At 52.2% G+C, this 10,000-nt stretch overlaps 1 protein-coding gene across 2 annotated transcripts in view; it reads right to left on the minus strand.

The window, feature by feature from the left end:
- The window catches only part of LOC106613623 (FERM domain-containing protein 6), a 35,622-nt gene that overhangs the window by 18,915 nt on the left and 6,707 nt on the right, over positions 1–10,000 (minus strand). For both annotated transcript variants that reach the window (XM_082964902.1, XM_045701042.2), the window contains exons 2-4: positions 8,275–8,497; positions 7,947–8,037; positions 920–999 (exon numbers count right to left, since the gene is read on the minus strand). In XM_082964902.1, the coding sequence (XP_082821028.1) occupies positions 920–999; positions 7,947–8,037; positions 8,275–8,355 (252 nt within the window). In that variant the 5' untranslated portion in view covers positions 8,356–8,497. The remainder of the gene's footprint in view (positions 1–919; positions 1,000–7,946; positions 8,038–8,274; positions 8,498–10,000) is intronic.

Here is a 10,000-nt window from a genome sequence, read left to right on the forward strand (position 1 = left end):
GGTGAAACACCCCACCCCACAACCACACCCCACAACCATGGTGAAACACCCCACCCCACAACCATGGTGAAACACCCCACCCCACAACCATGGTGAAACACCCCACCCCACAACCATGGTGAAACACCCCACCCCACAACCATGGTGAAACACCCCACCCCACAACCATGGTCAAACACCCCACAACCATGGTGAAACACCCCACCCCACAACCATGGTGAAACACCCCACAACCATGGTGAAACACCCCACAACCATGGTGAAACACCCCACCCCACAACCATGGTGAAACACCCCACCCCACAACCATGGTGAAACACCCCACAACCATGGTGAATCACCACACCCCACAACCATGGGGAAACACCCCACCCCACAACCATGGTGAAACACCCCACCCCACAACCATGGTGAAACACCCCACCCCACAACCATGGTCAAACACCCCACAACCATGGTGAAACACCCCACCACCCCACAACCATGGTGAAACACCCCACCCCACAACCATGGTGGAACACCCCACAACCATGGTGAAACACCCCACCACCCCACAACCATGGTGAAACACCCCACCCCACAACCATGGTGAAACACCACACCCCCACCCACAACCATGGTGAAACACCACACCCCCACCCACAACCATGGTGAAACACAACACAGTGATGCAAGTGCTGGACATCTTTATAATAGAAGTCGGGACACAACACAACCATGGGTGAACGAATGGGCCTGGTAATACAATGTAAAGGCATAGCATGAACTATTTGTCATGTTAAGAACAATACACAGCTAGATACTACGTAGAGCAGTGGGCTGCAGTGAGCTGCTGGGTTAACCAGGGTGTGTTCTGATACATGCCAAAAACCATCCATGTTAGAATACATCAATAAGTAGATTATTGGAGCCCTCTTACCTTCCCTGAATCTTGCTTCCATTCCTTAGGAAAATACTTGGTAAGCTTATCTTCCATGTCCAGAAAGATGTGCTCATTGTCTGAGGTAAAACAGGAAACAGGACACCCTCAGTCAAACAAAATAATAATTAACTCATGCGTAAAATCTTCCTAACAATGACATTAATTAGAGTAAAGAAAGAAAGAAAAAAAAACGTGTTCTTCCATTGGTGTGGTCAATGCAACCAGCAGGCAAACGACACAACTGTTGTGTTGACAGCTATGCTAAAGCTAATATGCCTGTTTGCTTACAGGCTTGCTAGCATACCGGCTCAGGAAGAAAGTAACACTATTGACTGTTGGCTTGCTAGGCCTGCAGAGTAAACCGGACTACAAAAACCAAGGACATTTATGAAACGCTTATGTACTTCTTATGAAAGCGTTATGTATGCTTACGAATGTGTTATGAAGTACTTATTTATGTACCCTTCAAATGGAGTGGTAATAATGAATCATCTTGTATGTTTAATCCTCATTCTAATAGCTCTTTGTTCTTAAGGAATACAAACAAAACAAAATAATGAAGTTTATCTCCTTTCATCACAAATGATCTCAATGCGTTTTCTTTCAACAGTTGGACTGATAAGATGGTTGCAGCTGTGAGGAAAGTGATAAGGGGGGGGACTGTATCAATGTGTTAGATACAAATCACCAGTCAAATAGCCACTTGGGTTATCTTATCCTGTCTCTGGTACACCCCTGCTCCAACCTAACATGTTCCACTGGGGTTATAACATCCTGTCTCTGGTACATCCCTGCTCCAACCTAACATGTTCCACTGGGGTTATAACATCCTGTCTCTGGTACATCCCTGCTCCAACCTAACATGTTCCACTGGGGTTATAACATCCTGTCTCTGGTACACCCCTGCTCCAACCTAACATGTTCCACTGGGGTTATAACATCCTGTCTCTGGTACACCCCTGCTCCAACCTAACATGTTCCACTGGGGTTATAACATCCTGTCTCTGGTACCCCCCTGCTCCAACCTAACATGTTCCACTGGGGTTATATCATCCTGTCTCTGGTACCCCCCTGCTCCAACCTAACATGTTCCACTGGGGTTATAACATCCTGTCTCTGGTACACCCCTGCTCCAACCTAACATGTTCCACTGGGGTTATAACATCCTGTCTCTGGTACCCCCCTGCTCCAACCTAACATGTTCCACTGGGGTTATAACATCCTGTCTCTGGTACCCCCCTGCTCCAACCTAACATGTTCCACTGGGGTTATAACATCCTGTCTCTGGTACCCCCCTGCTCCAACCTAACATGTTCCACTGGGGTTATAACATCCTGTCTCTGGTACATCCCTGCTCCAACCTAACATGTTCCACTGGGGTTATATCATCCTGTCTCTGGTACATCCCTGCTCCAACCTAACATGTTCCACTGGGGTTATAACATCCTGTCTCTGGTACATCCCTGCTCCAACCTAACATGTTCCACTGGGGTTATAACATCCTGTCTCTGGTACATCCCTGCTCCAACCTAACATGTTCCACTGGGGTTATAACATCCTGTCTCTGGTACATCCCTGCTCCAACCTAACATGTTCCACTGGGGTTATAACATCCTGTCTCTGGTACATCCCTGCTCCAACCTAACATGTTCCACTGGGGTTATAACATCCTGTCTCTGGTACACCCCTGCTCCAACCTAACATGTTCCACTGGGGTTATATCATCCTGTCTCTGGTACATCCCTGCTCCAACCTAACATGTTCCACTGGGGTTATAACATCCTGTCTCTGGTACACCCCTGCTCCAACCTAACATGTTCCACTGGGGTTATAACATCCTGTCTCTGGTACATCCCTGCTCCAACCTAACATGTTCCACTGGGGTTATAACATCCTGTCTCTGGTACATCCCTGCTCCAACCTAACATGTTCCACTGGGGTTATAACATCCTGTCTCTGGTACCCCCCTGCTCCAACCTAACATGTTCCACTGGGGTTATAACATCCTGTCTCTGGTACATCCCTGCTCCAACCTAACATGTTCCACTGGGGTTATAACATCCTGTCTCTGGTACACCCCTGCTCCAACCTAACATGTTCCACTGGGGTTATAACATCCTGTCTCTGGTACATCCCTGCTCCAACCTAACATGTTCCACTGGGGTTATATCATCCTGTCTCTGGTACATCCCTGCTCCAACCTAACATGTTCCACTGGGGTTATAACATCCTGTCTCTGGTACATCCCTGCTCCAACCTAACATGTTCCACTGGGGTTATAACATCCTGTCTCTGGTACCCCCCTGCTCCAACCTAACATGTTCCACTGGGGTTATAACATCCTGTCTCTGGTACATCCCTGCTCCAACCTAACATGTTCCACTGGGGTTATATCATCCTGTCTCTGGTACATCCCTGCTCCAACCTAACATGTTCCACTGGGGTTATAACATCCTGTCTCTGGTACATCCCTGCTCCAACCTAACATGTTCCACTGGGGTTATAACATCCTGTCTCTGGTACATCCCTGCTCCAACCTAACATGTTCCACTGGGGTTATAACATCCTGTCTCTGGTACATCCCTGCTCCAACCTAACATGTTCCATTACATCCATCTTATTCACCTCCGTCTTCACCTCATCCATAATGCCTTTATTTTTTTATACGATAAGTATTTTATTTCTGGCTCATCTCTTTCTGACCTCACCACATTCACCAGGCAGGCCACATGACTCACTCACTCCTCCATCCATCTCTCTTTTCATTAAAATCACTCTCTCATTCTCTGACTCAGTTTCTTTCACCTCTGCTCTCCTCCCTTTCCTCATTTTGTTTTAACGAGACTCCCTGGCCAGTCACCACTCCTCCCCCCTACCTCTTCTTCACCCGCCCTTATCCTCCCTTTATCTCCATCTATCTATCTATCCCTTCCTCCCATCCATCTGTCCCTCCATCTATCCCTTCATCCCTCCCTCCAGTGAAGAGGTGGAATGCAGGGCCACATTCCTGGCTTAATGAAGTTAATATTGTTGGAATCCCGGGCAGACCCAGACCAGAGAGGTGGAAGGCCCCCCCCCCCACACCACCGCAGGCACGCAGGCACTCACACAAAAACAAAAGAGCTCTTGTTCAAGAGGTGAGCCACACAAGATTACCAAGACATTTCAACATGGCATAACAAAGAGAGAAAGACAGAGAACAGGAAGGAGAGTGAGAAAGAAAGAGACTGACAAAACATTTGAATTGAGCTTGACCAAAGGTTGAAGAAGATTAGACATCTAAGTCTCAGTAATGCAGAAACACACAACAACATTCCCTTCTGATCGTATTCTGCCGTTACCCCGTTTCTGGAAACTAACCCAGTTGTTTAGTTCTATTATGTAAACAGACTGCTAGTAGAAGGACTCAAGGACTGGGGTGTATGTGACTGGGGTGTATGCCTGTGTTGTCCGTGGTGTGTACTACAGTGTGTGTATGCGTGTGTACTACAGTGTAGTGTGTGTGTACTACAGTATAGCGTGTGTGTGTGTACTACAGTGAAGCGTGTGTGTGTACTACAGTGTGTGTGTAATGTATGTGTGTATACTACAGTGTGCGTACTACAGTGTGCATGTGTACTACAGTGTCCGTGTGTACTACAGTGTGTGTGTGTACGTGTGTGTGTTACAGTGTGGGTACTACAGTGTCCGTGTGTGTGTACTATACAGTGTGTGTGTGTGTGTGTGTGTGTGTGTGTGTGTGTGTGTGTGTGTGTGTGTGTACTATACAGTGTCCGTGTGTGTGTGTACTACAGTGTCCGTGTGTGTGTGTGTGTGTGTGTGTGTACTACAGTGTAGTGTGTGTGTACTACAGTGTAGTGTGTGTATTACAGTGTAGTGTGCGTGTACTAGTGAGTGTGTGTGTGTGTACTACAGTGTAGTGTGTGTGTACGTACTACAGTAGTGTGTGTGTGTGTGTGTGTGTGTTCTACAGTGAGTGTGTGTACTACAGTGTAGTGTGTGTGTACGTACTACAGTAGTGTGTGTGTGTGTGTGTGTGTATGTACTACAGTAGTGTGTGTACTACAGTGTGTGTGTACATACTGGATTATGAATACAGTGAGCATGACATCAGCTCGTTGAAGTCTACTGTAACTATGTAATCAGAATATATTGTGACCCTCTGAATGTCTGTTGTCTAATGCAGCAGAAACATTTATTTCAGGTTCAAAGACTCTGGAGTGGATTGGTGGGTGGGCAGGGAAAGGGGTGGGCGGTTGGGCAGGGTAGTTGGGCAGGGTAAGGGGTGGGTGGGCAGGGTAAGGGGTGGGCGGTTGGGCAGGGTAAGGGGTGGGCGGTTGGGCAGGGTAGGCAGGGTAAGGGGTGGGCGGTTGGGCAGGGTAAGGGGTGGGCGGTTGGGCAGGGTAAGGGGTGGGTGGGCAGGGTAAGGGGTGGGCGGTTGGGCAGGGTAAGGGGTGGGCGGTTGGGCAGGGTAAGGGGTGGGCGGTTGGGCAGGGTAAGGGGTGGGCGGTTGGGCAGGGTAAGGGGTGGGCGGTTGGGCAGGGTAAGGGGTGGGCGGTTGGGCAGGGTAAGGGGTGGGCGGTTGGGCAGGGTAAGGGGTGGGCGGTTGGGCAGGGTAAGGGGTGGGCGGTTGGGCAGGGTAGGCAGGGTAAGGGGTGGGCGGTTGGGCAGGGTAAGGGGTGGGCGGTTGGGCAGGGTAAGGGGTGGGCGGTTGGGCAGGGTAAGGGGTGGGCGGTTGGGCAGGGTAAGGGGTGGGATGTTGGGCAGGGTAAGGGGTGGGCGGTTGGGCAGGGTAAGGGGTGGGCGGTTGGGCAGGGTAAGGGGTGGGCGGTTGGGCAGGGTAAGGGGTGGGCGGTTGGGCAGGGTAAGGGGTGGGCGGTTGGGCAGGGTAAGGGGTGGGCGGTTGGGCAGGGTAGGCAGGGTAAGGGGTGGGCGGTTGGGCAGGGTAAGGGGTGGGCGGTTGGGCAGGGTAAGGGGTGGGCGGTTGGGCAGGGTAAGGGGTGGGCGGTTGGGCAGGGTAAGGGGTGGGCGGTTGGGCAGGGTAAGGGGTGGGCGGTTGGGCAGGGTAAGGGGTGGGCGGTTGGGCAGGGTAAGGGGTGGGCGGTTGGGCAGGGTAAGGGGTGGGCGGTTGGGCAGGGTAAGGGGTGGGCGGTTGGGCAGGGTAAGGGGTGGGCGGTTGGGCAGGGTAAGGGGTGGGCGGTTGGGCAGGGTAGGCAGGGTAAGGGGTGGGCGGTTGGGCAGGGTAAGGGGTGGGCGGTTGGGCAGGGTAAGGGGTGGGCGGTGGGCGGGGTGGCGGGGCAGGGTAAGGGGTGGGCGGTTGGGCAGGGTAGGCAGGGTAAGGGGTGGGCGGTTGGGCAAGGGTAAGGGGCGGGTGGGCAGGGTAAGGGGTGGGCGGTTGGGCAGGGTAAGGGGGTGGGCGGTTGGGCAGGGTAGGCAGGGTAAGGTGTGGGCGGTTGGGCAGGGTAAGGGGTGGGATGTTGGGCAGGGTAAGGGGTGGGTAGGCAGGGTAAGGGGTGGGCGGTTGGGCAGGGTAAGGGGTGGGCGGTTGGGCAGGGTAAGGGGTGGGCGGTTGGGCAGGGTAAGGGGTGGGCGGTTGGGCAGGGTAAGGGGTGGGCGGTTGGGCAGGGTAAGGGGTGGGATGTTGGGCAGGGTAAGGGGTGGGCGGTTGGGCAGGGTAAGGGGTGGGCGGTTGGGCAGGGTAAGGGGGGGCGGTTGGGCAGGGTAAGGGGTGGGCGGTTGGGCAGGGTAAGGGGTGGGCGGTTGGGCAGGGTAAGGGGTGGGTGGGCAGGGTAAGGGGTGGGCGGTTGGGCAGGGTAAGGGGTGGGCGGTTGGGCAGGGTAAGGGGTGGGCGGTTGGGCAGGGTAAGGGGTGGGCGGTTGGGCAGGGTAAGGGGTGGGCGGTTGGGCAGGGTAGGCAGGGTAAGGGGTGGGCGGTTGGGCAGGGTAAGGGGTGGGATGTTGGGCAGGGTAAGGGGTGGGCGGTTGGGCAGGGTAAGGGGTGGGCGGTTGGGCAAGGGGTGGGCGGTTGGGCAGGGTAAGGGGTGGGCGGTTGGGCAGGCTAAGGGGTGGGCGGGCAGGGTAAGGGGCGGTTGGGCAGGGTAAGGGGCGGTTGGGCAGGGTAAGGGGTGGGTAGGCAGGGTAAGGGGTGGGCGGTTGGGCAGGGTAAGGGGTGGGGCGGTTGGGCAGGGTAAGGGGTGGGCGGTTGGGCAGGGTAAGGGGTGGGCGGTTGGGCAGGGTAAGGGGCGGTTGGGCAGAGTAAGGGGCGGTTGGGCAGGGTAAGGGGCGGGTAGGCAGGGTAAGGGGTGGGCGGTTTGGGAGGGTATTGGGTGGTTGGGCAGGGTAAGGGGTGGGCGGTTGGGCAGGGTAAGGGGTGGGCGGTTGGGCAGGGTAAGGGGTGGGCGGTTGGGCAGGGTAAGGGGTGCGCGGTTGGGCAGGGTAAGGGGTGCGCGGTTGGGCAGGGTAAGGGGTGCGCGGTTGGGCAGGGTAAGGGGTGCGCGGTTGGGCAGGGTAAGGGGTGCGCGGTTGGGCAGGGTAAGGGGTGCGCGGTTGGGCAGGGTAAGGGGTGCGCGGTTGGGCAGGGTAAGGGGTGCGCGGTTGGGCAGGGTAAGGGGTGCGTGGTTGGGCAGGGTAAGGGGTGCGTGGTTGGGCAGGGTAAGGGGTGCGTGGTTGGGCAGGGTAAGGGGTGCGTGGTTGGGCAGGGTAAGGGGTGCGTGGTTGGGCAGGGTAAGGGGTGCGTGGTTGGGCAGGGTAAGGGGTGCGTGGTTGGGCAGGGTAAGGGGTGCGTGGTTGGGCAGGGTAAGGGGTGCGTGGTTGGGCAGGGTAGGTCTCAGAGGCCTGGGTCCACCTTCATAAAGCGTCTCAGGAGGAGTGCTGATCTAGGATCAGGTCCCCCCCGTCCATATCATCTCATTGACTATGATGTAGAATGTAAACTGATCTCAGAAAAGCAGTCCTACTACGAGACACTTTCTGAACATGTGTCCTGGGTTAGGGCTGGTTTGGCCTGTGTAGACGCTACAACTTACCCTTCACCACTGTCAGGCCAAAGAAGTGCAGCTCTTTTATTCCAAGGAGCTCAGACACCTGACTGAACACATCCAGCCCTGTGGACTTGACCTGAGAGGAGAGAGAAGACTGTTAAACAGGGTGATTGTAACAGGCTGACAGTTTTATAAACAGAAAAACACACGTACAACTCCATCCATTTTATAGTACGGGACTAGAAATACTCTTGATACATTACTGGCCCAGGACTGAAACCTTCCATTGAAAAGCCGTCCATTGAAACCCCCCTGGCTGACTCATGGAATACCTACAGAATCAACAGGAGGAGTCATAATGGGACGTGCTCACCCCCACAGTGATGTCCAGCTGTTCTTTATTAGGGAGCAGAACACACAGGGTTCTCTCCTGCTTGGTGGTGGAGACGGACATGGTGTCTGCAATAAGTATCCTCTCCTGTCACTCCTTCAGTTTAGACCCTCTTCAGTCTCTGTCTCTCTTCTCTCCAACGATCTCCTCACTCCTTCACTTCTTCTTCCTGGTTAGGGGGAATGTGTCGTTCATTTTCTGCGGTCTAAAAAAACAAAGAGACAGAGAGTCGTGTTTGAGCCATAAAAGCTTTAAAGACGTTGTAGATGTAACACCAGGCATAACATAGCAATAACAGAGAATATCATGGTTATAACAATGAATAGCATGTTATAACAGTGAATAGCATGGTTATAAACATTAAACATTGGACACAGAGTAGCGCTGAAGAAAACAGATGTATAGATTTCCTTTTTCAACAGGATCACATTTTGGGCTCCTGAGTGACACAGCGGTCTAAGGCACTGCATCTCAGTGCTAGAAGAGTCTACAGACCCTGGTTCGATTCCAGGCTGTATCACAACCGGCCGTGATTGGGATTCCCATAGGCCGGCACACAACTGGCCCAGCATTGTCCGGGTTAGGGTTGGCCGGGGTAGGCCGTCATTGTAAATAAGAATTTGTTCTTAACCGACTTGCCTAGTTAAAACCTCTTGAGGATACCCTAGGATAGGGGGCGCCACAGCGCATTTTGAAAAAAAATCGTTCCCATTTTCAACGGCCTACTAATCAAACTCAGAAGCTAGGACATGCATATACTTATTATATATGTATAGAAAACACCCTAAAGTTTCTAAAACTGTTTGAATGGTGTCTGTGAGTATAACAGAACTCCTATGGCAGTCAAAACCCCGAGACCGATTGAAACAGGAAGTGGAATTCAGAATTGTGGACTCGACTTCTCATCTTTCCCTATTAATCACACCGTTAACAATGGTTCAGTGAGCACTTCCTATTGCTTCCACTAGATGTCGCCAGTCTTTTCACAGTGGTTTGAGCCTTATACAGTCGAAACTCAGTGAATGAGACGCGTTGGAAATTGGTCACAGGGGATGGGCCATCACCATTATGACGCCGGCGGCCATGTCTACCCCCACCTTTGTAAACGGTTTGAAACACAATGAAATCATCCCCCTCGAATCTTATTGGCTCTCTTGGTGTTACAGGCCCTGAAGATTAATGTTTTACAACGTTTGACATGTTTGAACGAACCTAAATGGGAAAAAAACGTTTTATTTTGACACGGCTGTGCCGCGCCGGGCAGAGTATTTGGATACAGCATTCAGACGCGCTAACAACAGAAAGCTAATGGAACATAAATTATGGATTTTTTCGACCGAAAATACATCTGTTGTGGACCTGGGATTCCTGGAAGTGCTTTCTGATGAAGACAACTAAAGGTAGGCGATTATTGACAATATTATACAAGATGAGATGTGACATGCGATTGTTCCAAGATGGCGCCGAGCTCGGTTTATTAGCTCATTTTCTGTGTATCGCATCTCGTTTTATCGCAAAGTGTGATTACCCAGTAAAGTTAATTTAAAATCTGGTATGACAGGTGTTCAAGAGATATTCATCTATAAATGTTAGATTGACAATATAAATTTAAAAAATCGTTTTCGAATAGTAATAAATGGAATTATGCGCTGTTTCCCGGGACGCATTTGAGGGGAAAATAGTCAGTCAACGTTACGCGCCGATGTAA

Source organism: Salmo salar, chromosome 18, assembly GCF_965601325.2.
Source record: "Salmo salar chromosome 18, fSalSal1, whole genome shotgun sequence".
In the NCBI taxonomy this organism is placed as follows: Eukaryota; Metazoa; Chordata; class Actinopteri; order Salmoniformes; family Salmonidae; genus Salmo; species Salmo salar.